The sequence below is a fragment of the Vulpes lagopus genome, chromosome 15 (genome assembly GCF_018345385.1).
Source record: "Vulpes lagopus strain Blue_001 chromosome 15, ASM1834538v1, whole genome shotgun sequence".
Lineage (NCBI taxonomy): Eukaryota > Metazoa > Chordata > Mammalia > Carnivora > Canidae > Vulpes > Vulpes lagopus.
In genome coordinates this window covers 16,065,339-16,093,099 of record NC_054838.1, presented here as the reverse complement: position 1 = coordinate 16,093,099, position 27,761 = coordinate 16,065,339, and the positions used below count along the sequence as shown (strand labels likewise).

Sequence of the window (27,761 nt, the reverse complement as noted above, 5' to 3'; positions counted from 1 at the left end):
CTCCACACACTTCCTTGTGTGGTGGAAAATATTAGATCCTGGCATCAGTCCTCCAACAGCACCTGTACTATCTGTGATTTTGGACAACTTATGTAAGTTATTATGAAGTTTGCTCATCTTTAAAATGGTAATATCTACCTTGTAGGAGTGTTATAAAGAATAAATGTATATACATATGTATGTATAAATGCATTTGTGTGTCTATGTTCATACATGACATCCACATATGTATATATGTATAAATGTGTATATGTGTACATATTTGTATATACATGACATCCACACTGAGTAGGCATTCAAGAGATGCTAGCTTTTATTATGACTAATTCACAGGCTTACTGTGAGGACTTAGAAAATGCAGTGCTACATACTTATAAACCATACACATCTGAAGGCCTTTATAATTTTGGGGGGGCTACCTAGGTCTGCAAAGCCTGACCCTCCTCCTGTCTCTAAGGGTTGTGACAAGAGTGCATGTGGGCCAGCGAATACAAGGCCAGAGTTCTTCCACAGTGAGATCCTCCTCTGATGGTTAGAATTAGAGACCAGGCAAGAAAGTCCCACCCAGAACAGAGGTCATTCCGAGGGATTCCTCTTCATGTGTGGTTCCCACAGTTAACAGTCTTTTTTTCTGCACACTCACTCTGCTGCTGCTGCTGTTCTTGCTGGTGACTAAAGCTAGTCCTGTTCTGAAACCCAGACAATGTAAATAATGCACGGGCCCTTTCCTGTACTGGGGTGGGAGGACTGGGAGGGGTCCTACCAGCGTCACAGGACTTGGCAACAGAGCATGCCATCGATAAGATTCTCAGGAAACACAGCTTCCTCCCTTTGACGGGTGTGGAGGGACCCCAAGAGCAAAGGTAGGGGTCAGTTATCTCTGCAAGGGACTGATTCTCACCCCTGACAAAGGACTGTGAGAGCCTTCCTGTGAGGATGAGGCAACAAGACCCCATGGCCATCAAGTCAGCAGAGTACAGAGCATGGAACAAACAACTGAAAAGATGTTTGATGCTTACAATGCTTGTTACAACCCCACCCCTCAAGCCTTTTCCTCTGTTGGGTCAGCCAACATAATCTTGACTGTCATATAGAACACATATTGCTTAAACAAATTTATCAAAACTCGTTGAGCTTGCCTTTGACTCTTGGCTTTATTTGGATAGTATGTGAAATATACATTCATTATAACAAAGCCTACTATTTTGATAATTTCATTTTCTGCTTTTTTGCCATAGAACACAATTTTTTAAAATGTGCAAAGCCCTGAGGACTTGAGGTGTGATTTAAGTTTTAAAAAGCCACATAACATGGCCAGTTCCTGATGCAGAGAGCTCTATCTTATGAACTGGTAGAGAGAGCCAGGGGGCAGAGCCATGAGCCTCCAAAAAAGAAGGAAGCCCAGCTTGTGGTGTACAAATGAGACTTTGGGATGGCAATGCCTGCCTCAGAATTTAAACCCCCATAAATAGACCTTTAGACTAAAATCAAGGTCTTCTGTGAACCAGCCCCTACCAGACTTTCCTTTTCCCATTCTCTACTCCCATTGGCCATTCTGTTCCTCAGACACATTTCACTGTGGCCCCAGGGACTTTGCATTTACTATTCTTTCCTCCCCGCCCCCACTCTTTTGTAATAGCTTTATTTGGAATATAATACACACACCATAAAATGTATCCCTTTACAACTTGTAATACAGTAATTTTTAATATATTCACAGAATTATACAACCATCAATCACTATAGTCAATTTTGGAACTTTTCATCATCCCCCCAAAAAACCCTGTACCCATTAGTAATCAACTCTCCAACTCCCCCAGCCCCCATTCCCAGCACTAGGCAATCACTAATCTACTTTCTCACTCTATGGATGTCCCTATTCTGAAAATTTCATATAAATGGAATCATACAACATGTGGCTTTTTGTGACTGGCTTCTTTCACTTAGCATAATATTTTCAGGTTCATCCATGTAGTAGAATATATTAATACTTCATTTTTATGGCTGAATAATATTCCATTGTGTGGATATATATTTTATTTATCCATTCACTGGACATTTGGGTTATTTCCACTTTCTGGCTATTATGAAAAATGCTGTTATTGAACATTTATGTATAAGTTTTTGGGTAGACACATATTTTCATTTCTCTCTGTTATATACCCATGAATGGAATTGCTGGACCATATAGTAACTCCATATTTAACTTTTTAAGAAAGATTTTATTTATTCATTCATGAGAGATACACAGAGAGAGAGGCAGAGACACAGGCAGAGGGAGAAGCAGGCTCCATGCTGGGAACCTGATGTGGGACTTGACCCCGGGACTTCAGGATCATGCCCTGGACTGAAGGCAGGCACTAAACCACTGAACCACCCAGGGATCCCCTCCATATTAACTTTTTGAAGAACTGACAAACTGTTATTCCAAAGCTACACTACTTTACCAAAGACTCTGGTTTCTTCACATCCTCACCAATATTTAGTTATTGTCTACCTTTTTTATTGTAGCCATTATAGTAGATGTGAAATGATATCTCATAAACATTTTGATTTGCAATTTCCTAAATAATAATGACATTGAACATCCTTCCAGTGTTTATTGACCCCTCATATATATTCTTTGAATAAATGTCTACTTTACCATTTAAAACAAATTAGTTATATTTTCATTGAGTTAGAGAGTTCTTTGTATATTCTGGAAACAAATCACTCATCAAATACATGATTTGCAAATATTGTCACATTCTGTGGGTTTGATGAGTGATGGTTGATATCTTTCTTGATTTTTTTCTTAATGGTATTGCTTGCATCATAAAAATTTTTATTTTTATTTTATTTTTAAAAAGATTTTATTTATTTATGAGAGACAGAGAGAGAGAGAGACAGAGAGACAGAGAGAGAGAGAGAGAGATTGAGACATAGGCAGAGGGAGAAGCAGGCTCCATGCAGGGAGCCCAATGTGGGACTCGATCCGGGGACTCCAGGATCATACCCTGAGCCGAAGGCAGATGCTCAACCACTGAGCAGGTGTCCCTGCAAAAAGTTTTTAACTTTGATGAAATACTATTCATCTGTTTTTTTCTCTTGTGTATTTTTTTTGACATTGATATTAAGACATTTATTACATCATTTTTTTTCTCTTGTGTATTGTGTGAGGTTAAAGTTATTCCAACTTTACTCTTTTGCATTGAATCATCCTAGCACCATTTGCTGAAATTACTGTGCTTTTTGCCTGGAAATGTCTTCATCATGTTTTTTTCTCTTGTGTATTGTGTGAGGTTAAAGTTATTCCAACTTTACTCTTTTGCATTGAATCATCCTAGCACCATTTGTTGAAATTACTGTGCTTTTTGCCTGGAAATGTCTTCACCAAAATCTTTGCATGAATGGCTTCATTTTGTGATTTGCATGTCTCATATTAATTACTACTTTATCACAGAGGCCTTCCTTGACCATCTACCAATGTTCCATTCCTGTGTCATTCTCTATATGTGCCTATCCTTTGGTCTTAGCAGTTTTGCTATCTGAAATTGTTCATTTAGTTACTTGAATAATATTTGTCTCTCCACCTAGAACGTAGGTGCCATAAGAAAAAAGACTGTGTCTGCTTGTTCTCCATTCTAATGTCTAGTACATAAGAGGCACTCAATGACTACTTATTGATTAATGCCTATTTATTGCTCCAATTGGTGTTTGACTCAGTGGCATGTCCTCTACACTCTTGTTAATCAACCACTGACTATGTCCCTAATTTGGGTTCTAGACCTGGGTTTTCTACTGAATTCATTCCACTTGTTGACTCCATGAGCTCCTTCGTGATATGGTCCAGTCCCAATTCACATAGCCCATATAGATCATGAAACCAACCCCATATTAAAACTCAAATGTAATTTCTCCACACTTTTTCTAGGGGAAGGAATCTTGAAGCTCTGGCTTCCTTCTGCTGGGCAACTGTTTGCCTATCTATCCCAAGCCCCAAACCAAGGGTAGGGAGTTCTTGGCCCAGCCGAGGGCCTAAGCTGCAAACAGCCTTTACCCAAGGCCAGGAGCAGAGAGCCTGGTTTGGTGGTTGAAGCAGGGAGTTTGGGCAATATGGCAATTGACACAATGCATGAAAGCTACTGACCTCATTCTGAGAGCCTGGACCACATGTTCAGAAGCTGATCTTCTTCCTTGACCATGTAGGCCCATGCAGACTCAGTCCAGCCTCATGGTTGGTAGCTAGTGGCTATTAACTTACTCAAAGAAGATAGAACAGCTCAGTTTCCCTACCCTGGGGAAGCTGAGAGAATTTAATTAGCTGGAGGTGAGCTCCAATGATACTAATTATCTTCACCTTTACTGAGAAAAAAGGAGCCAATCACACTATTCACCAGCTTTTTCCCTTACAGACAAAAGGGTACCAGTGATTCTTCTGGTACTTGTGACAGGCCTCTGGTATAGATAGAAAGTCATTGGGTCTGAAATCAGCCCACCTTGAATTCAGTTCCTGACTCTGTCACTTGTTAGCGTGTTGCTTTGCCTCTTCCCTCACTGAAGATAAAATCTTCCATTTCTGCCTCACTGGGTTGTTACAAACACCAAAAGACACAGCATGTAAACATGCTCTCAGTGTGCTGTAGTGCTTTTCCTTTGGTTTCCTGCCTCTGGACAGCCCCTCTCTGCCTTCCCTGAGATGAACTGGCCCAACCCACACCCTCCTCCAGCTGTGGATGCAGCCTGCTTCTGACTTGTTTCTGGCACTTTTCCTAATGCTGGCTTAGTTGCTGAATATTGTCCTGATGACTCTGTGTTTTAGGTGATTATAGTGTGCATTCTGAACACATCACATCCCCTGGGCAAAACTTGTTTTCCTTTCATATTTACCCACAAATCAGGGAGTTCTGTCTGATTGCTCTCCCTAATGGCCTTTCCCAGGCCCCCAATAATTTAGTCTCCAGGTTACTTGGGCTTGGCAGGATGCCTCAATTGCAGACACCCACCCAATTCCTATTGCTTAGTAGCTTCCTCCCTTTTCTCCTTTATACTCCAAACTTTTCACTTTTTTAAAAAAAGATTTTATTTACTTATTCATGAGACACACACACACACACACACACACACACAGAGAGAGAGAGAGAGAGAGAGAGAGAGAGAGAGAGAGGCACAGACACAGGCAGAGGGAGAAGCAGGCTCCATGCAGGGAGCCCGACGCAGGACTTGATCCCAGGTCTCCAGGATCACACCCTGGGCCAAAGGCGGTGCTAAACTGCTGAGCCACCTGGGCTGCCCACTATTCACTTTTCAATACAGTTATCAAGGGTCTGTCATGTGCTGACATGGTCTTAAGTCCCTGCTACCATACTCTTTTTTAGCTAGGGCAGCATCCTACCAATGACAGCACTTATACTCCTGTTGTATAGGTGAGGAAGCTGACATTTGGCAGGTGAAGTCATTTTCTTCCTGTGTGTGGAAGAGCCTGGTAGATTTTCTAAGCAATCCTTCGTGTGGTTCCAAATGTTCTACATCTCTATTTATGCAGGTATCAGACCTAGAATCTCTCAGTTATGGGTAAATGATAGATCTTGGACTGAAACCATTTCTCCTGGGCCAAAGTCCACCACTCTCTGCTGCCATGAGCCTCTGGTGATACCTCATGCCCACCTGTAAAACCCACCTGCTCTTTGAGGTAGGATCACCGTATGTGGCTCTTTATTACTCTTTTTATTTTGGATGCATTTGCCCTATCTGGACCATTAGACTTTGACCTTTCTAGGCTCAAAAATCAAGGCTGGTCCACTACGTCCTACCTAGAATCTAGTACAGGGCCCCCCCAAAACAGTGTCTTATGCAACCCATGCCCTGATTTTACCTTCCAGGAAGAGACCTGTGGACCCGCAGTTTGCGCAGCAGCATGTCAGAAATATTAGGCATGACATCCAAGCCACTCTTTGAGTCTTCTTCCTCAATAGCTGAAGAGACTTCAGAAGGAAGCCCTGAAAAAACCAGAATGCTGAACTTATAGAATGTCTGAAATCACAGTAGCACTGTTGACACCTTGCTTCAGTTTATAAGAACCTAATTACACGTGATCGGCTTTATAATTGTTATTTTATCCTCACAATGATCCAATGTGCTAGACCTTAATCATCTCATTTTATAGGTAGATAAGCCAAGACTCAGCAAGGTTAATAACTTACTTAAAGTTACAAAACTAGTAACTGGCAGTCAGACTTCAAACCAATCCCGTCTTATTTATTTATTTATTTATTGACTTTATTTATTTATTCATGAGAGACACAGAGAGAGAGAGAGGCAGAGACACAGGCAGAGGGAGAAGCAGGCTCCATGCAGGGAGCCTGACGTGGGACTCGATCCGGGGTCTCCAGGATCACACCCTGGGCTGCAAGCGGTGCTAAACCGCTGCGCCACTGGGACTGCCCCAATTCCATCTTCTTTAAATTCTAGTTCTCCCCATTGCTCTCCACAGTACCAAGCAGGCTCTTGTGTCTGGAGTTCAAGGTTTGTTTCTGGCAACTGAAAGCGGGTTGCTCTTTAGCTATAATATTTGGAACAGTCCCCTCTCTTTGGCAGGCTTCTCAAGAGGCCTGTTTTCCCATTCTTCCTCCAGTGGATTGAATGGTTCAATCACCAGTGTCCTACCTAGAAATCTGGTTCCATATCCCCATAGATACAAATAGAAACAGGGTTTTTCCAGGGTAAAGCTAAGGTCATTAGATCTTTTATAGATCTCAGAAATAGATGCCTCCTAGCCAAAAGAACCAATGAACAGTTTTTTGTTACCTCATAAAACTATCCTGGGTCTGTGTTCTGAAAGTAGAAAGAACAAACCAAGTATTCTCTTTCCCATAAATTTTTCTCTTGTTTGAAGACAGCTCTTGTACCTCTCTAAAGCTTCCCTTCTCCAGGCTTTACCCTTGTTTTCCCAACTGCTCATTGCAACCCACTATGGCCCATGACCTCTAGATATCATCCTCTGCCTGCATGCATTCCGGTTGTTGCTATCCCAGAGGCCCAGATATGCTTTAACAAGCTCAGGAAGACACTGGCAAATGTCCCTGGCATTGACATTTGTTATTCATGCAGTATAGACTCACTGCACCTTACTATGGGCTTATAGTACGTTTAGGATTAAAAGCCTCAAGTCTCTTTTACTTGAGCCAAATCAGGTATCTTCATCCCATATAATGATTACTTTCCATTTGCATGTGGGACTTATCCATGTTATACCATCTCTCATGAGCAGATTTCCAACTGGCTCAATCATTTTCCAGAATTGTAGTCCAGGCCAGATATCAGGACTATAGGCATATTTGTGGTAGCCATCTAAGTGGAGCTAAGATTGGGAGTCACGTGAAATAGAAGTTTCTCGAAAAGGAGACCATGCAGAGAGGAGTTATATTTTGTCTCAAGATAAAGGATATTTAAATATTTTGAGCTTTCCAATAACAGAACAGTGTTCAGGAGTTTTCCAGTACTCAAGGTATCCCAGCAATGTCTGGAGGGCCATCTGTTGGAAATGCGGTAGTCAGTGATCCTTCTTTGGATATAAGATTGGACTAGATGTTCTCTTAGCTACTTGTCATCTCTTGGGTTCTGTCTTGGCACTTACTGCTCTCCAACATTTCCATTTGACAGATGATGTGAACCTTGTGGTACCTCTTGCCTCACTATACCTTTATGTATCTACACTGTACCCAGCAGAGAAATAATCAAGCAGTGGACTCCTGAGAAATCTATATTATTGATTGGACCATACAAGATCTAAAAATCAAGTAAAAGCCATACTAGGGGATTTTGCCTAGGGAAGTTGCTTAGGTTGAGCCTCTCCTGCCCCACCAAAAAAGTAACTAGGTAGGCCTTCTAGCCCTGATAAGATGGCTGTCTGAAGGGTGTGATCCTAGAACTTGTGGCTCCTAGAACCAGCTGTCTTCCTCCTGAACTCAACAACTACAAAAAAATGTTAAACCGACCATAAATATACCAGAACTCTCAAGTATAAGAAAAGGCAATCATCTTTAAAAATAATGGTTAGAGGGGATCCCTGGGTGGCTCAGCAGCTTAGTGCCTGCCTTTGGTCCGCGGCACGATCCTGGAGTCCCAGGATCGAGTCCCACATCGGGCTCCCGGCATGGAGGCTGCTTCTCCCTCCTCCTGTGTCTCTGCCTCTCTCTCTCTGTCTCTCTCTGTCTATATCATAAATAAATCTTTAAAAAAAATAATGGTTAGAGAAAGACAGAACTTTCCAGGAATAAATGTAGAGCTCCCACCCTTGATAGCCCTTTCTTCTCCCCTCAAAGAACCATTACTGAGAGGAAGATGTAAGAGTAAGAATTCTGATAAGAGTATAATACCACAGAATGAAAAGGGAAGTAGACTGAGGGGGTGAGCAAGCAGCATCCAGAGGAGATTCAGAAGGTTTCTTCAGAAAGGAAGGATCTCCATGCCACTACAACAATACTCCAACAAGACAAAAAACTGCCTGTGCTGCTATTTGCTTTTCTTACTGTGTAGGAGGGAAGAGGAAAGGAGAATGATTGCACAGCATTCTACCAGAGCTGATTATCTCAAACAATATGGAGGGATTTACCAGAAATTAAAACAAAAGAGAAAATAAATAAAACAAACCCATCCAATAAAGTGAGGACAGAAGACACATGGAAAGCCCCAGTTGAAGCTGCCCCTACCCCTGACCACCACTTCTAAAAAATAGCATAGTAGCCAAACTCCTTAGATTTTGTCTATTTTTTCTTTCATCTATCTGGCAGGGGAGTGAGAGTGGCTGCCAGGAATAGTTGGGTCAAGTCTGGAAAATAAACACCTGGGCAGATTGTCTCTACAATTCTACCCTGAACTGGGGAAATAATCCATAATCCTCTATTACTCACTCAAAAGAATAAGATATGCCCACACTGTGGTGTGATAAACTCATGTGTTAGACTATGAACAAAGTTATAGGAAAAGAGCAGAAACTAATCCCACAAACACCACTACCCACAAGTCCATCTAAACTTCCCCTCTTCCACTCCTCCCAAACAGTAATAAAGCAGACACAAAATACCCAGTCTTCAGTTTAGCACCACAGGGAGGACAGAGATCTCAGATAAGGTAGGAAGAAGTCAATGAAAATTGACCTACACAATATATCTAGGAAAAGAGAAAATCCAGGTGAAAATATTCATATCAAAATGAAATAAAAGGGACGCCTGAGTGGCTCAGCAGTTGAGCATCTGCCTTTGGCTCAGGGCATTATCTCTGAGTCCCACATCGGGCTCCCTGCAGGGAGCTTGCTTCTCCCTCTGCCTATGTCTCTGCCTTTCTCTGTATCTCTCATGAATAAATAAATAAAATCTTAAAAAAAAAAAGATCATATGTTTAAAAAAATGAAATAAAATGAAAACAATGGCATGGCAACTAGGCACAAATACTATAGTCAAAAAAAGAAAGAAAAAAGGAGACATGTAGGAAGGAGACATGTTAGAATGAAAGCATAGATTTAAAAAAACACATCAAAAATGCATTTTTTATGAAAAATGTATACCACAAATGCTTTGACTCAAGGAGAAATTAAAACCTGACAAAAGGAAATCAGAGGTGAGATGAGAGGATCACACAAAGATGAAAGAAGATTACGATTTAAGGAAATAAATGGAAATAAATGGAAATTTTATTTAAGGAAATAAAAAATAACTATGCAAAAAATTATAAAAGTATTGAACTAACCAAAATGTTGGAAATATGAAGAAATTAAACAGATACAGTCTCAAACTGAATTAGAGGGTGGGGGAGATTGAGATGAGCTCAAGGAATATAAAGAAAGAAAGACTAAAGTATTTAGAGATTAAATAAGGGAACTGTAGTTGAGATATTGGTGAGGAATTTACAGATTGTAGTGTCTCTGAACTAGTGAACCAAAGGAACAAAGAACATATTCAAAGATATAAAAGAATTTTCCTCAATTGAGGGAAGAGCTGAACTTGCAGATCGGAAGAGTATACCATGTTAGGGAAAACCCATATATATCCATATATATGGTTAAAGAAGTGCTTCTCCAACTACCCTCATCTACAGGGAGAGGTGGAGACTGAGGGGTGCTGGAAATCAGCTGGTCTCAGACTTCTCTACAACATTAAATACAGTGTAGCATCTACCAAATTCTAAGGAAAAGGATGATCTAGAATTTAAAACTATCCAAGCTGTCCTCCAAGAACAAAGATAACATTTTAAAACATACTAGAATTCAGGAAACAGCACCTCTGAGCCCTTCTAAGAAAACTTTTGGATAATAAAATCTAGCTAAACAAGGCATAAATCAAAATCATAAACTTGGGAATGGTGAGCCATCGTAAAGGGACTGATGGTGAGCATTAAATCCTTTTATATGTAAGTTTAAGGCTAACCAACTATGGAAATTATGGTTACAGAATGAAATGTAAATGTTACAGCTTTGACAGTATAAAAAGAATTACCATTTGTGTATTTGGAGATGGAAGGATAGGAAGAAATAGGAAAGTGGGGAAGAAATGGTATTGTTTTCATCTTTTCCATTAGGAAGTCAATAATCCAAATTTGAAAAATGTAAAAAAGTACCTCAATGACTCCAAACTCTTAATGCATTTTATAATGTATATTTTAAACTTTTAAAAACTAATCTCTTTTCTAGAGGAAGAAATTGCCAAAATTCAGCAATTCCTGCAGTTTCACTCTGCTTTAATTCAAGTTTAAGTAAATTTTCATACTTTTTGTCTAAAAAAAGTACATCTAGCAATCTAGCATAATCTCCCTCCTTCTTCCTTTTGTATTTGTGGAGAAGAGGGTATTTGGTATAAACTATTTTTACTTTCTTTGTAGTTTTCACTATTAGTTGAATATTTTGATAATGTGCTTGAGGTATTTTAACAGTAGAATTATTTTAAAAATATCTGCCTGTATTAGCTCATTCCAATGAAAGCATTTGTTTCTGGCAATCTCCAGAACTTACAAAAATAACTTCTAGGGCTTTTGATTAAAGATGCTCTGAGACACAGGATGACTCCCCAAAGACCAAAACTACTGGTTGGGGATAAACTTTTCTCAGATTGATCTTCTCAGGGAGCACTTTTCCCTGTTTGAGATCTGGGGGTTCTGAGCTCAGACTGCCCACACTTCTCTCAATTTCCATGTCCAGATATCCAACTACTTTCTAGACATTGTCACTTAGATCGAGATGATAAAAACAATCTCAACAGCCACCGTTATCAAGCATCAGCTTGCATTAGATGTAGTTTCTTATTCATTCCTTACAATAGCCTTGCAAGATAAATATTGCTATGCTCATTTTCTGGGGAAACTGCAAAGTAGGAAACTTAGGTTCAGATAAGTTATCCCAGTGTCCTAGCTAATTAGTGGTAGAGCCTGGATACAAAACTAGGTATGTAAGACTGTAGCATTCAAGCTGCTCTTCATGGTCATTTACCACATCCAAACCCAAACTTGCTGTCTTCCTCCTCAAGTGAGCTCTTGTTCCTGTGCTCCCCATCCTCATTAATGACACCATCACATCCTTGGACATGCAGACACACACGTGGTGGTCTTTCTGGTCTCTCCTCTTTACCAAATCCTGCCAAGCTGACCTCCAAATAGTTCTCAAACTTGTCCCTCCCATGTCCCCTACTGTCCATCCCAATCTACAGTCTTATCACCTCTCACCATGCTGTTTCCATACACTTTTACCAGTCTCCCTGCCTCCAGCCTCTCCCATTTCAGGCCAGCTTTCATTATCTATTGAGAAGAATTATTCCACACTCAGCTTTGAACCTGATGCTTTCTTATCTTCAAGTTTCTCTGGCTTTCCAAGGGGTCTTGAATGACGTTCAAACCCATTAATTGTCCCTCAAAGCCTTCACTTTCCTGGATCCCTATGAATACTTCACACTTGCTGCCTATCTTGTTAGGACACATGACTGACACTTGGTTCACATGGGATTCCTTCTGCTCCTGGAAGATGCCAAGAACTAGAAGATTCATGTGTACCTTTGCTTCTGCTGTTCCCTCTGCCTGGGATGCCCTTCTTTTCCTCAGCTCAAAGCTGCTTTTCCTGGCCAGAATCCTGCCCTGACTCACTCACCTCTACTGAGCTGGCTGCTTCTTCCTCATTGTTCCTAGGTACTTTGTGTTGTAAAGTCTTAACACAACGTATTGCAGTGATTTTGTCTATCCTTGTGTTTCCTTTCCTAGAAGATGAAGGTGAGCTCATTCATTTATTCAGTATTTATTTTTTATTTTACTTTTAAAAAAAATTTTTATTTATTCATGAGAGACACACAGAGGCAGAGACACAGGCAGAGACCTCCCCTTCCTCGCAGGGAGCCTGATGTGGAACTCAATCCCGGAACTCCACGATCATGTCCTGGGCCAAAGGCAGACACCCAACTGCTGAGCCACCCAGGCATCCCTTATTCAGTATTTATTGAGCGCTTACTATGATCCAGGCAACAGGCATGGAGCTAGGGATATAATACTAAGGAAAACAGGTCACTGTCCTCTGAAAGCTTGTTACCTCATGGGACAGAGATTAATTAGAGAAACATATAATGTTTTTATATTTCATACTATGGTAGATTTTATGAGAGAAGGATCTGGGGATGCTGGAAACGTGTTCCCTAGAAAAGTGACATTTGAGCAGAAGCCTAAGACCAAATGAGAATTCATTAGGCAAAGAGGATGAGAGGAAGAACATTCCTGGTAGAGGGGATAGCCTGTGCTGAAGGAAGGCCAAGATACTGAGTGAGGAGAGTGGCCCTTGAAGATGCAGGCAAGGGGAGCAGGGCTAATTACACAGGGCCTTGTAGATCCTATTAAGGATTCTAGTGCTCATCTTAAGGGCAGAATGAAGGCCCCTGAAGATGCTGAACCAGATCTGCATTTCAGAAATTCTTCTGGCTCAGTATGAACAGTAGATTGAGCTGGGTGGGGAGGTCAAGAGTGGCAACAGATGGGATAAGAGGTTGTTCAGGTAGCTGAAGGGACTAATAATGACAGCTAAGACAAGGCCCTCTTCTTGATGGCAGAGCCTGAGTCTTTTTCACCTCTGCATTCCCAGCATGCAGCCTGGGAACTAGCCCACAGTCAGCCTCACATCTCTTTGCCTTGAAGTGACCTGCAAATGATTAGGATCGAAACATCCTACAAATGGTCTGTGCAGAGAACTTGTTAGATTGTTGGAAAGACCAAATGTAGCAGGAAAGAACCTCCCAATCCTCCGAAACTGAAGGAGAGCCAAAGTTCTTAAGATTCCAGAATGTTCTGATAAGGATCTTCCCCATCTCCCAAAGGACCAACCAACAATCATCATAAGAGACTTGAGTTTTCCCTATGAGCTCATATACCCTGTTGTATTTAGAGCTCGAAAAAAGAGCTAGCCTCTCTAGCTTTCAGGGAGGGCTCCCAAAGTCTTTCATTCTGGATAGGAAAGGGGATGAGACTCTTTGACGGAGGCTTTCAGAATATAGGAAAAGGAAGTCCCAACTCTGCAGATGTAAATCAAACACTTGTTGCTGTTCACCACCTCTCCAGCACCATCCTACCTACACTGTGGAGCACACAGGACAATATCCCACTTAGCTGACACAATAGAGTTCCATAACCTTGATTATAGGAATTAAAATGTATGCCAAGTTTCTGCTGGAATAAAGACCAGTATCACAAAAGCATTATATCAGCCCACTGAAGTAAGTACTAAAGTACTATTATTATACCCATTTTATAGATGAGCAAACTGAGCCATCTAGAGACTAAGAAACTTGCCCACGGCTATGCAGCCAATAAGTGTTGAATTTAAGCTCTTAACCACCCAGATGCTAGAAATGAGAGAAAACTGGGAGGGAAGGTACATAGTGGATATCTAAATTGGTTAATTTGGTAGTGTGTTTATGTATTTAAATATAAATGCTTCTGATCAGGCAGTTCCACTTCTAAGATATTAGCTCATGGCGAAACTTATATATCCCTATAAAGATGCATCTAGGAGAATATATTGAAATGCAGAGATGAAACTAAGATCCCTGAACAATTACGTAGAGCAGAGACACCTGTGAACCTGAATCTTTACTTGAGGCTGAGACAATCTTCTGTACCCCATAGATTATACTTTGGGGCCTCTTTGTCATAGCAATTTAGATTTTATCTTAACTAATGCATAAGATTGCAGAATACTTTAAAAGAAATACTTTTAGAGAAAATTTGGTAGTACATGTGAAAGAAAATACAACAAATGAATTTTATTCCAGGACCACAAGGGTTTATTTCTAAATATGGAAAATATTTCTAAATATGGAAAATACCCAAAGCAAATTGATAAAATTCAACATAAATCTTGAAACTTTAAAGACAAGAATATTTCCTTAAAATAATAAAAATATAAAATAATATACTACTTATTTTATATATTTTTATATTTTATTACATATATCTTTTTCTACTTAGTAAGATAAATAATAAAATAATACATCTATTTAAGAATGAGCTACAACATGATCTTTTAAAGAAAAACCCTAAAACATCGGGGATCCCTGGGTGGCACAGCGGTTTAGCGCCTGCCTTTGACCCAGGATGTAATCCTGGAGATCCGGGATCGAATCCCATGTCAGGTTCCCAGTGCATGGAGCCTGCTTCTCCGTCTGCCTGTGTCTCTGCCTCTCTCTCTCTCTCTGTGTGACTATCATAAATAAATAAAAATTTTTAAAAAAACCACTAAAACAGTTAGAAACAAGGCAAGTGTTCTCCTTGCCACCATTAGCATATTAGAGAATGTTGCCAAAGTAGAAAACAGACGGATACACAAAACAAGTACACGCACACATGCACAAACACACAACCAAGACTAACACTGAATTCAATAAAATAAAAATAACATTGTGGATGTGAAAAAGGCATTATGCACAGTGGTCAAGAGCCTCTGGCTATGGTCACATCTGGGTTCTGATCCTGGCTTCAGCAATTAATAACCATGTGAATTTAACCTTCCCAGGCCTCAATTTCCTCATTTGTAAAATGGGTACAGTAAGACCAGCCTTGTAGGGTTGTATGAGCATTAAGTGAAATATTATCAAATCTTTAGTCCAGTTCTTGGCATTCAGTAATCACTCTAGTTATAGTAATTGTGCTAATTAGTCACTGTAGTAATCCTTGTACCATTTGTTAATTTATAAGAAACAAGTATAACACCAAGCAGCATTCATCTATGCCACTAGTTATTAGCTAGGAAAATCTAATGAAAGAAAGAAAGAGTCTTCTTCATAAATAGGCAAAATATAAATCAAATAGAAAGTGCCCCAATAAGAAATATGACAGACCTGTACAAAGAACTTCAAATCTTTTTGGAGGATAAAGAAAGGAAAACCTAGATTAATAGAGGGACAAATCATGTCTCCAAACGAGAACTAAATGTTTTCACAGTAAGTATTTTAAAAGTCTATAAATTATAAAACAAAAAGCACTAGGACAGTTCTTCTGGAACCAGTGTGTAGCTTTAAAGCAATTGTAATTAAAATGTTGTATAAAATGGTATAAATTTCACTTAAAGAAATAGGTAGGTAAGAAGCAAACTAGAAAAGACCTGTAATCCTTGAATCTTAGATTTAAGAGCCTTCTGAGGTCAGCTAGTCCAAGAGGGAACAGAGGTTGAAGGAACATATTTAAAGACTCTGCCAATTGGTTCCTGGACTGGGACATAAACTCAAATCTCCTGATTGTGTCCAGTTGCTCTTTCCATTATTTTGTGCTGAGTCTTTATATCTAGAACATAATGAATATTCTGAAAAAGAAAAGCAGTGAGAGAAAAGCAGTGAGAGAAAAGCAGCCTCACAGCATACTAGAATGTATTATAAGGCAGCAGTAATTAAAATGGTGTAGTACTGATCAGAATAAAACAGAACCAAGGGCTCAGAACTAGTGTTTGTTATATATATATTAAAAAATGTAGCATATGATTGTCTACGCCACAAAATAACAAGAAATATATATACCTTAAAATATTATTGAGGTTACAGGATCTTAAATCTCCAAACACCTAGATCTTAAAATAAATTCCACAGATATTAGCAAAACAGATATAAATAGGTTAAACTACAGATAAACTATTAGAAAATAGATTTGCTATCCCAGTTAAGGAGAGGTAATGTTTTTATAATGACTTAAATAATGAAAGACTTCTCAAAAGAAAAGATAGGCAAAGATGATTATAAAAACTTTATAGTTTCTCTAAAATAACAAAACTTGTTAAAAAGCAAAAAGTGATAGGATGAAAAAGTATTGAGAAAAAATACAAATCCAACAAGAGGATATAACATTTGTAAATACTTATGCACCCAACATAGTGCATAAATATATTTAATACAAACAAATATTAACAGACCTAAAGGGAGAAATTTTCAGCAATACGATAATTTTAAGGGACTTTAATACCCCCCACTTTCATCAATGGCTAGATCATCCAGATGGAAAAATCAATAGGGAAACACTGGCCTTACATGACACATCAAACCAGATGGACCTAACAGACATATACAGAACATTCTACCCAAGAGCAGAAGAATACATATTCTCTTCAAATGCACATAGAACATTCTCCAGAATAGATCATATGCTAGGGAACAAAACAAATCTCAATCAATTTAAGAAGACTGAAATTACATCAAGCATCTTTTACAACCATAATGGTATGATACTAGAAATCAATTCCAAAAGAAAAATATAGTCAATGAAAGATTAGTATCTATAGAGTTTACATATATTACCAACAAAAAACAAACCAACAAAAAATCTAAGTCCCAAATGGACACTTGGGCAAAGAGATGAAAGGCTAACATACCCAATACGGAAAAACACAGTAAATAAATACTTAAAATGTTTAAATTTAAACTTGCTTGCCAGCAAATTAATTGAAGTAATAACAAAGTGGCATTTATTGATGATCTGATTCTTTTTATATTATGGCACATAAGGTGTAAAAGCAAAGAAAGTCCAGTGCTGGTAGTTCTTACAAGGAAGACTCCTCACTCAGTCTTTGTAGGTAGCATACATTGGAGGCAATTTGGGCAAATGCAAATGTTTCTACACTTTGACCCACTGAATCTCAAGCCTGAGAATTTGTCCCAAGGAAATAACTTGAAGGAAGGAAGAAAAAAAACTATGAGTACAGAGCTGTTTAGAGCAGGGTGGTTAGTCATAGTTAAAAGAACTGTAAACACGTAAAATACCCAACGTCATCAATGCATCAACATAAAAAGTATATCCATTGTATATGACAAATAGAAGGACAAGTCAAACTATATGGAATCAGTTATGACAGAAGTTTAAAAAGTAGAAACAGGAAGTTATAGCTATATAATCAAATCAGTTGTGAACAAATTATAAATATGGGTAAATACTAGAAAGAATAAAAATTGCTTCTTTCAGAATTCATGCGATTATAGGGCAAGTTTTAAGATAAATCTTGTCCTAGTGTTTTGAAGCTGCTTTAATAAGCAAATTAAAAATTAAAAGTGGAAAAGTATATCGCATCTTTTTAAAAGATTGCCTATAAAGATGGTTAATTTTCTTTAATTAGTACTTTACAGAAGTTGTTGGAAATTTTACTTCTGGGAATCTTGTTAATGTTGAATAGGTAGGTGTTAGTTAACTATATTTTGGATAAGGGCTTCCAACATAGTTGGAAGCACCCTATGCATGCTCATGTAACAATCCTTAAGCAGAAGGCTTCTGTGCTGACTGACCACAGGTAGCATGACCCATAGAAGAGTCGAGCCAGGAGATGGAGGGCAGGAGAGAGGCAGGAAATCCAAAGTCTTATTTTCTGAAGATGAGTCTAGCAGGGTGAGTGGGTGTGGACTTGCAGGGCCAGAAGGGAAAGGGCTGGGGTCTGGACTTTGTGGTGACAGCAAATTGGAAAGCAAGAGATGACTCTAATGTCTTGAAAAGAGGAACTGTTCTATTTGGGTGACTTCCTGGGTGTGAAAGGAAAAGGAAGTGTCAAAAGTTGAGGCCTGGGTCACCCTTCCAGGCCTCCTAGGTACTAACAAGGCTCAGGGAGACAGGATCCAGAAGGGGGCTGATTGGGAAGAGACAAGTTTAGAGGTTCTCTGAGTAGGCAGGAAACATAATCTGATTCATTCATTTATCTGCAAATATTTACTGAGTGCCTGCTCCGTGTTTGGGCCACATTCACCACTGGGACAAAGGCCCTGACAGAAGTCTAGTGTTTACACGTTCACCTTCTTTGATCTGGTAAAAATGAATCCAGCCCTGGCCTGAGGAGAACATCTGTCCCTCTGTCCCGACCCCACTTACCTTTTTCCTGCTCAGCCGCTTCACTAAGTTCTGGAAGCTTGAGCCCCACTAAGTTCTGATTTCTTATCAGGATGTGCTCCTTTTTAGGAAAAGAAGAAAACATTTCAGATCATAACATCAGGCAGAACTCTTCTCTTGGTTGTGTTTTGTGGCTCTGTGACCACTCAGCCTCAGCCTCACGTGGGAGGCACTAAGGGCAGCCACAATGGGGGGTGGGCAGTCATGACACGGTGACATATGAAAGTCACCTGGAAGACTGCTCCTCTCCCAGCCTGTAAAGGTGCCTGAAACCATACCATTAGCACCACCATCCTTGGGTTAAGAATCGTCCTTGGCATGGTCTGCCTTTCAAATGGGCCTTTGGGCCTCAGGGCAAATGAGCTCCAACCACACAGTGGCTGAGAGCTATACGACAAACAGAATTGGAGCCCCGGGCTCTGAAGACAGGATGGTCACCTGGATGTGTATGGAGCTTCTGCTGGAAGTGATCTTTGTTGAGCTCACGGCTGTGCTTCAAGTTGGGAAGAGCTTCCTGCCCTGTTGTTCAGAGCAGTGAATGCCCACTTCCGGGAGTGGAACAGCCAGGAGTTGTGACCTCTTACCCCCAGTTCCTCAGTGGGTGGTTATGGCATCCCTTGAGTTGTTAAAACTCTCCAGACACATGAGGCCTGAGAATTACTGCCCCACTATACTGCCTGGGGCCTCAGCAGTCAAGGCCCAGGAGAGATGGGGATGCTCAGTACCCATCAGGACCAGATCAGCACTTCCAATGTTTGACAGATCTCCTCGCACCTTGTGACTTGTGTTTGGGCGGGGGGGGGGGGGGGGGGGGGGGGGGTCAGCCTCCAGTGGTAGCAGGAGCCACTTGAGTGGTTTGTCCCCTGGTTAAAGAAGGAAAGGAAGGGCCACCAGAGGGTGCTAATGGTCCAAATGGTAGTAATTGGCCAGGGCCCTTTACCTGTTTCCTTAGCAGCTCCCTGGAGCCTCCAATTCAGAACATCATAGAAAGTTTCTGAATAGGAATGGTTTCTGAATAGGACACATTGCAATGTGTCCCTGCTAGCAAAGAAACCTCTTCACTTGTGCTTGATTGCTATCATGTACCTCTTTTCCTTCCCTATCTCACACCCATTCTGTAAGGGAACCACGGGAGCCTTGTCCAGTTCTAGCTGTGAGGGTGCCAGGTCCCACCCCGTGGAGTCCCAGTTGCCTTGGCCTGTTGCTTAGGTTAGGTTTCTAGGGAAAAGGGGACTGGATAATGATTCCTTTGTCCTGTTAACTTCTTCTCACCCTCACACCCTATCTCTGTCCCCTACATTGCTGGATACTCCCAATCATCCCCTCAAAGGGTGGCTGTTCCATGAGAAACTACTGTGCCTGGTTTGATGGCCAGTGAAAGTTGGGGACATCACAGGCATTGGAAGAAATTCACCACAGGGGGAGCAGCCCCTCATAGCCATCCATTATACTTGAGGATAGATTTGAGGCCCTTTATTAACAGGCATCAGGAAGGAAAGCTCAGGGGCCTGACAAAGGGAAAAGCTATTCCATCCTTGCCCAGCTCCATTCTAGGCATGACAAGGCACTCCATCAAGGGCTTCCTGTTTATGAGCTGTCAGCTCTGGCTAGAGGGAAAAACACAACCTGGTACTAGGGCCCATGTGCTCCTCCATATACCTGCCTTCCCCTTAAAATGTGGTTGTGTGTGGCAACTATGTCCCACTCTGACCTCCTCCCAGTAAAAGTACCCGAAACTAGTATTTACGAAGAAGATGCTGTGCAGTGGGCCTGGTTTATCAGAGTGGGGAAGTTTAGGGCCCCACAAGGCCCAAGTCCAGGCTAGAGCTGTCCTAGCAGCTCAGCCTAGAGGTCTTCAGCTCAGGGGGGACCTGAAGTGTACACCTTGCCCAGCTGGCCCTTAGGAACCCACCTCACGGAGCTTAGACAGTTTCTGCATCCGCACTGGTTGCACTTGTATCTGGAAGTCTTTGAGTCCAGGTGCCTTGGCCAACTTGCTGCCAGCTTTGCCTGAAAAACGCTTCTCTTCCTCTGCTAGAGGCAGCTTGGCAAGTACTTTCTGCAGCCGGGGGCCAGGTTCTTCAGGACCACTGTCCCAGGAGACCCCCCGCTGTAGAGGTGGCCGGGAAGCAGGGGGCCGCAGCTCAGCTTTGGAGCCAAATTTTGACACTGTCAGCTCTCCAGCTGTACCTTTTCCCTGGGGAATCAGGGGAGCCACCCCTCCAGAGCCCTGGGCTGGGCCTCTAGGCAGAGGGTTGCCCTCCTTGGCTGTCTTCAAAAGCGCCTTTCCTAGCTCATTTTCAGCAGAGCCAGGCTGAGGGCTATTCAGGGCCATTTTCCCACCACTGCCTATTCCAGAAGCTGGGCCTTTGGGAGTGGCCTCAGGGCACTGGAGGGGATCGCAGTTTTCCTTTTGTTCAATTGCAGTCTCTTTGGACTTCTCAATTGTGGGAGAATGAGGAGTCAGCTTGCCCTGAGACACTTTTCTCTGGTCATTCTGCTTTCGGTCAGCTAGCCCTTTGGAGACATTCTGAAAGAGACAAGGTAGAGCTAGGACTCTGAAGCAGACTGGAGAGGAAAGAGATGGGGCCACTCCCACTGCAGGACCTCTGTCCCACAGACCCTGCTAAGGTGTCTATGTGTATATATATGCAGGTGTGTGCACTAAGTAGACAGGAAGGCTTCTCAGTCAAGTCTGAACTAGTAAAGGGGAGCCACAGACAAGCCTGAGGTCTATAAAACAGACAGGACAAGGAGACCTGCCATTCATAATCTTCCAAGAACCTCCCAAGGGCCAGGGGCTCTGGAGGACAGTGGAATAGAGGACAGCTTGGGTGCAGTCACAAATTTTGGCCTTGACTCAGTTGCCCCAATTTCTAGTCCTGACTCTTCCTGGCAAGGCCCTTAACTCTTAGGGACTCAGATTTTTCATCAGATTTATGAACCCTCTGAAATTATTGCAGATGTACAGGTGTATTTATGTAGGCATGTTGTACATCTTTTTCTGGAAAGAGAATCCATAGCTTTCAACAATTTCTCAGAGAGTTCCGTGATTCAAAAGAGGTTAAGGATCATTGTGATCAGGTGATTCTTGCAAAGGTAATATCTTACTACTCAGAAGTTCTAAGATTCTGTACTTTTATTTCCTGAAGGAAACCTGCTTTGTGAGGAGCCTGTAGATCTATGTCAGAGTATAGCTATGCTGTATGAGTTGTGAAATTCTCCCAGAGGACTCTAGCCTAGCCCCAATTCTAGATGAGATTGTATTTTAATGCTCCCCTCCACCTTGAGCACTTTGCTCTGAGCAGGGGTGGGGCCCTTCTAGTGTTCATCAGTAAGGATGAGGTTTTTCCAGGCTGCCTCCAAGAGGAATCTCAATCAGGAGCTGGAACTTTACTGTAATTTTCACTGGAGTGACAAAAGCAGCAGTCTTGCCTGACTATGGCCAGTGGCCTGAGTGAAGATACAGGATTATAGGGTTATAGTGAAAGTGACCCTCACTGAATCTGCCTCCTTACCCCCTCCACTTTAGACTTCCAGTCACAATAAAACAGAGGAAACTTCTAGCTTCCCCGGCCTTGACCCTCCACTCATATACACCCACTTTTAGGCTGCTCAGGACCAGCCTGGGCTTTTGGAACAGTTTTTCCTACACCCAAATAATTAAAATGGAGCAGAGCTCACACTCACAGGCTCGCCGAGGTGTGGTGAAGAGACTTCGGCCTCATCCCCCTTCTGCTGGAGAAAGTAAACACAAGTCAGACAGCAATATGAAGAAACCATATCTCCTCTTGAAATACCCTCAAAGAGGGCCCTAGCAGTGGTATAGATGTTTTCCCCTCCCAACACCATCATCTCAGTGGATTATGGAGGGCCTCTCAGGGGTTAAGGGGTGAGAAGAGAGACCAGTTGGCATAGGAAACCCCAGTCAGGGCCCCTGTTACCTGTGGTGGTGCTCCAGGCAAAGGGGACTGTGGGCCACTGCATTCATCCAAACCTGGAATGGCCCAGACACTGTTGAGTGATGTCTAGCACCCCAGCACTGTCAGCTGTCCCTTTAGCAAAAATACATCCACCTCCCCAGAATGTCCTCTCTTGGTTCTGTCAGGTCTGGTTGCCAGTCATGCCACCATTTGTTGAGTACCTTCCACATGTCAGGTGCTGTGGTGAGCCCTCATTTAATCAGCACAGAAACCACATGAGAAAACCAAGGCAGAGGGAAATCAAGGTGACACAGCCAGGAAGTATGAGCACTGGTAATAGAACCCAGGCTGCCTGGTCAGAGCCTGAGCTTGCTCCACAGCTCTAACAAGGGTAGGCTGTTATCCCGGGCACCATGCCCCTTTCTGAGCTGGATTGAGGGTGTGGCCCTGTACATAGTCTAATGAAAGGGAAAAACAACAACAACAACAAAAAAAGAGTGGCTCAAATAGAGCTTTTCTAAATAAGCTCTGAAGTGACCTCTCCGTGAGTCCTCTCTTAGCAGAGAAAGCACCAGTTGTAGCCCTTTTCCCACAACCTTGCCTCTGTCCTCACCTACCTAGCCTCATTCTGGGCTAGGCCTGTCTCCCCACACTAGCTCAAAATCCCAACAGAAAGTACATCCACCTCCTCAAAGGCACCCCAGCCAGGCCTAGCTAGGAGTCCTCTGGGGAGGAGGCCAAATAGGGGTCCTGACTAGAAAGCCTGCAAAATGGGATGCATCCTGGTCAGGTGAGGATGGGGCTCAGCTGGCACCCAAAGTTAAGAAGCCAGGGCAGGAAATGCCAGGGGTGCTGGACCTTACCAGGTGGTGTGGAGATAGTAAGTGAGTTGCTTTGAGAGGATGCCGGAGAAGTTCCGGGGCTGAGGTTCAGGGAAACAGCTGTGGAGACAGACACAAACTGGCCAGCATTCATGAAGGTTTATGACTTCAGCCTAACAAAGACATCCTTTCAGGTATTTCTGACCCCGGGAACTGGGACTCCTTCATCAGGTCAAGGGCTGATTCTGGACTGCCATATAAGGCTCCTACCACAGGAGCCATCCATGCAGGGTGGTCCAGGAACCTGTGCACAGAGGCATCACACAGGGATTTCTTTGTAGGATTCAGGGAGGAGGAACCCATGTTCAATTCATGGATAGCATATAGGCTGACATTTCTTGGTGAAACAAAGACACAACAAGCCCCAAAAATGAAAAGCAGTTTCCTGGGCTAGAGTTGGATCAGTATGTTAGAGCTTTTGAAATAGGGTAAGATGCCCTCTCTTCACAAGATCCTCTCCACAAGAATCAGTCCTCCTGAGGCCTAGAGTTCTGGGGGTAGGCAACTCAAAGGTCACCCCTTGGAAGCAGGGCTCCCACTACAACTGGCCCTCCCCATCCCCCCACTACATCTCAGAGGGACTCAGGGCACCTGTACATCCTACCTGATGGGGAGTCTCCGGGGCCGCTCCTGGACTTCCTCCCGCGGCGGGTCAGGAATCGTTCACTCACCGACTTGGCTTCTTCCAGCAGCGCCAGGTTTTTCTTCTTGTCCTCTTCTGAGATGCTGATATCTGGCAGCTGGTCATTGACCAGGTCAATAATGTGCCCTGCAGGGTCTGCAGTGGGAGGATGAACTCAGGGTGAGAGTCACTGAATCCTTGGCCCCTCACACCTTAGCTCAAGGAAGCTGCCCAGCAGGAACTCAGCCAAACGTCAGCGCAATGCCTAGCTGGGGAGACAGGGCTGCTTCAACAGGTTTGTAGACTGTGGCTGTGGCAGGTCCTTTGTAACAAATGGTCATAAAGCCATCTATGTTCTCAGTACTGTCCTAAACCCTGCCCTTCGGTAGGGCCATCAGGAGCTCCACCTCCATGCTGTTTCCCTAGTGTATTCTTCTTTCAAGTCTCTCTTTTTTTCAACAGGCTAGTGAGCTTAAGATATGTGGATAAAGGGAGCACTCCAAAGATCATGGCCACCTTCCCTCCCTTTTTTCCTCTCCTTGCACTCTCTACCCCCATCCTTCTCCGTGCATCTTCTCTAGCAGCCCTTCTTTGGGTGAATGACACCACTTTCCCCGGCTGCTCAGAAACATGGGAGTCACTCCACACTCCTGCCTCAATCTCTTCACATCCCACCGACTGGTCATCAAGTCCTGATCGTCATTTACCTCAGAAATATCCCTGGAACTTGTGCCTCCTCTCCATTCTTGTTCCTTAGATCTTACCTGTACAATTACAACAGCCACTTCATAGGTCCTCTACCTTTATGCTATCCCCTTTATCCATCTTCCATTGCCTATCAGAGTGACCTTTCTAAGAGTCCTATCTGACCTTGCACTTCACCTGCCTCTCATCAGGATTCCTCATGGTCCCTAGTCATGTGCAAATGCCAAACTGGGCCCAGCACCTTTGCTCATGCCACATACTTCTAAGGCGCTTCCCCCCCCCCCGCCGCCCCCTCAGTGGTAAGCAGCTCTCATTGTGCCTCTCTAGCCTCCTTTCCCCCTTTTACTTTTCATAGCTCCCCAGTTTGCATTGGGTGAAACCCCTCTGAGTTTCAATTCTGTTAGTTAGGAAGGAGTTAAACCCTATCGCCCCACCTCACCCCAGCCTTGGCCAGCCAATGAGCTCAATCCCCCTGGCCACTGTGATTGGCTCGGGGATGGCCATGGGAGGCCAAGGAGAGACATGTCAGGAGTTGTGTCAAGTACACAGGAAGAGGCACTCTCTCTCCACTCATGGTACATAAGTCTGGAGTTGCTGGTACCATTTGCCAAAAAAGAAAACTAACACATGAAAGGAAACTTGAGAGATGGGCTGAGCCAACTGCTAATGACCCAGCTTCAGCACCTGGATTCAGCACTCCTTGAAACCACAAGCCTTGGCTTTTATTTATTTTTATGTATGTATGTAATTTTAGTGTAAGTTAGTTTGAGTTAGGTTTCTATCATTTGAAAGAGTCCTGACTAATACACACAGCAAAGCATTCAGTTGCTCTGGTTTGGCTCCTGCTCCCCCACCATATTGTTTCTTGAACCCAGAATGCCTTTTCTTCCTTTTGTCTATCTATCCAACTTCTTAAGGCATAACTCAAATACTCTCTTTTCTGGACTACCTACCCAGCCTTCCCCCTCTTTAGACAGAATTGGTCCCCTTCTAGCCTCAGTTTCCCTAGCACTTCTGTGAAGGGCCATATAATACAGTATCCTGATTGTATCTGTTCACTTCTCAGTCTCTTCATAGACTATGAGCAACATGAAGGCAGAGACCAAATCTGTATCATATCTGTGTTCCGATGGTCCAGAACAGACCCTGAGAAACTATTTGGAGAATGAGCTGGTGATTGGGGCAGCAATTGCATTCTATTAGATCTATTAGATCTTTGCTTATGCAACCAAACGGCAGAGTGGGAACTGTAACATGGCTTGGATCTTTCCCTCCTGTACTATTGCATCTTCTGGTGGGATCTACATTCATCCTGAGGAAGAAAACAGGCTCTATCACCACCGACACCAGCTGCCATGGGGCTTCAGACAGCATTGGGGGGGAAAGGGAGATGCTCAGCACCCCCTAGCCCCACAGGCATTATATCCTTAGAAACAAAGCAAGCGGCTATTTAAAAGCCACGTATTCATCACTGTTCTTTTTTTTTTTATTAGTTTTTTAATTTTTTTTTTTTTTTTAGCCATAACTGCTCTTAGAGAAAGAAAAATAAAGGCACTTGCCTACCTGAATGTGGGCCTTTCTAGCAGGAGATAGAGAGCTCTGACCCCTGTACCCCAGAATTGAGCCTCACCCTGCTGTTCTGCCTCTTTGACTTCCTCATCTTTCTCTTCACCTCTTGGCCAAAATAAATTAAAATTAGATATATTTCTTTTGGGCTCAAACACAGAGGGACAGACTGACTTTGCCTTCTTGGGCTCATGATATAGACTTGCCTGAGAATTAGGAGAGGGAAGGAGCTGAGTTGCCAGATCTCAGTCTTCCTGCTCAAACATACCTTCAGCTGGACCCTTATCTCTGGTTGCAGAAATAAGATAAATTGGACTAGCCCTTACCTACAGAAGTCAGCGAAGCTGTAGAAACCTTCAAGTGTCGGTGAGAAAGTCTCCTGTGGGGACTGTGAGCTCTGAAAGACAGAACAGAATCATTTTTCTAAGAAAATTTGTCCACAGCTTGTAAATAGGTAAATAGATACCTATATATTCTTTCAAAGTCATCCTAGAGCATCATTTTACAAGCTTATCTAAGCTTGAGAACTTGTTAGAAGTGCAAATTCTCAGGTTCCAACCCAGATCAACTGGATTAGAAACTCTGGAGGGTGAAGCCCAGCCATCCATGATTGAACATATCCCTCCAGGTGATTCTGATGCTTGCTAAAGTTTTTGAAACACTGTCCTAAGGAAATATAACTCTATTTATTGTTCATTTGGGCCCAGACTCTAAATGAACATCTAACTATAGAAAACTCATAAGATATGAATAATTGGTAGAGATGTAGATGATTTCTGTTGGGGAAGAAAGATAAAAACAAGGTTTCATTGCCTTCTGGAGTATTAACCTATTTTATATCGAACTTAGCAATCTTATTCCAGCATTCTTTTCCTCCCCACTGATATGTACTTCCATTTCTTGTATCCTCTTTTGAACTAACTTTTTTATCTTGGTTATCCTGATGATTTCCTCATCAATGAGTTAAATAAATCTTTGACATATGTTCACTGCATATTTGTATAAGAATGATCTTTGTAGCTTTTTGAAAATTATACTTAGACAATCTCACTCCAGCTAGACCAATGCATATGCTAGTGCTGTGTCAAACTGAGGCAGTGATATCCCTGTGTACAGTAGCCAATGCCTCTCCCAAGTGATCATCTTCCACACAGGACCAACATTGACCAGGGGCAGGATTCTCCAGTTATAAGATCAAAGACTCCTATCTCTCAGGTCCATTTGCAAATATCTGGGCAGTTATTATAGGAAACTGCCCTGCTATGACTCATGCCTAAAGGCTAGCAAAGTACAAAGGACCAAATACAGGAAAAGAAAAATAATTTTTTTAAAGAAAAATAATTTTGGAAAGAAAGATAATGGACAAATCCCAAACTCTTGCTCTCATTTGGAAAAATTGCTTGATTCTATTTCATCAATAAAATGATCAAGAAAGAAGGTTTGTAAAAAGTATATATAGCTATCTAAGCTTCATGTGCTAGGTAATATTGCTCTTCACAGCACAAAGATTAGGCACATGGGATATACCTGTTGACCAGGTTTTTGTCAGTTTCTCCTTCCGGCAAGCTGGCATCCCCAGTCAGGACAATGGTAGGTGGACTGCAGGATGTTCCTGCAGTGTGAGGGCTCTGGTGGTTCAGAACAAAAACATAGATGGAGTTAGCCTTAGGATGGCAGAACCTTCCAGGAGCAGGAGCTAGAGCATTTACTCTAGTA

General features: G+C 42.3%; 1 protein-coding gene across 6 annotated transcripts in view; it reads right to left on the bottom strand.

The window, feature by feature from the left end:
- Positions 1-27,761, bottom strand: part of IRAG1 (inositol 1,4,5-triphosphate receptor associated 1) — a 136,218-nt gene that overhangs the window by 34,678 nt on the left and 73,779 nt on the right. For 4 of the 6 annotated variants that reach the window (XM_041729794.1, XM_041729797.1, XM_041729792.1 and 1 more), the window contains exons 3-11: positions 27,573-27,673; positions 26,372-26,442; positions 23,757-23,930; positions 23,135-23,212; positions 22,293-22,345; positions 22,039-22,086; positions 20,261-20,878; positions 18,331-18,409; positions 5,855-5,978 (exon numbers count right to left, since the gene is read on the bottom strand). In XM_041729794.1, coding sequence (XP_041585728.1) covers positions 5,855-5,978; positions 18,331-18,409; positions 20,261-20,878; positions 22,039-22,086; positions 22,293-22,345; positions 23,135-23,212; positions 23,757-23,930; positions 26,372-26,442; positions 27,573-27,673 — 1,346 coding nt within the window. The remainder of the gene's footprint in view (positions 1-5,854; positions 5,979-18,330; positions 18,410-20,260; positions 20,879-22,038; positions 22,087-22,292; positions 22,346-23,134; positions 23,213-23,756; positions 23,931-26,371; positions 26,443-27,572; positions 27,674-27,761) is intronic. The other 2 variants (XM_041729793.1, XM_041729796.1) reach the window with 1 other exon arrangement.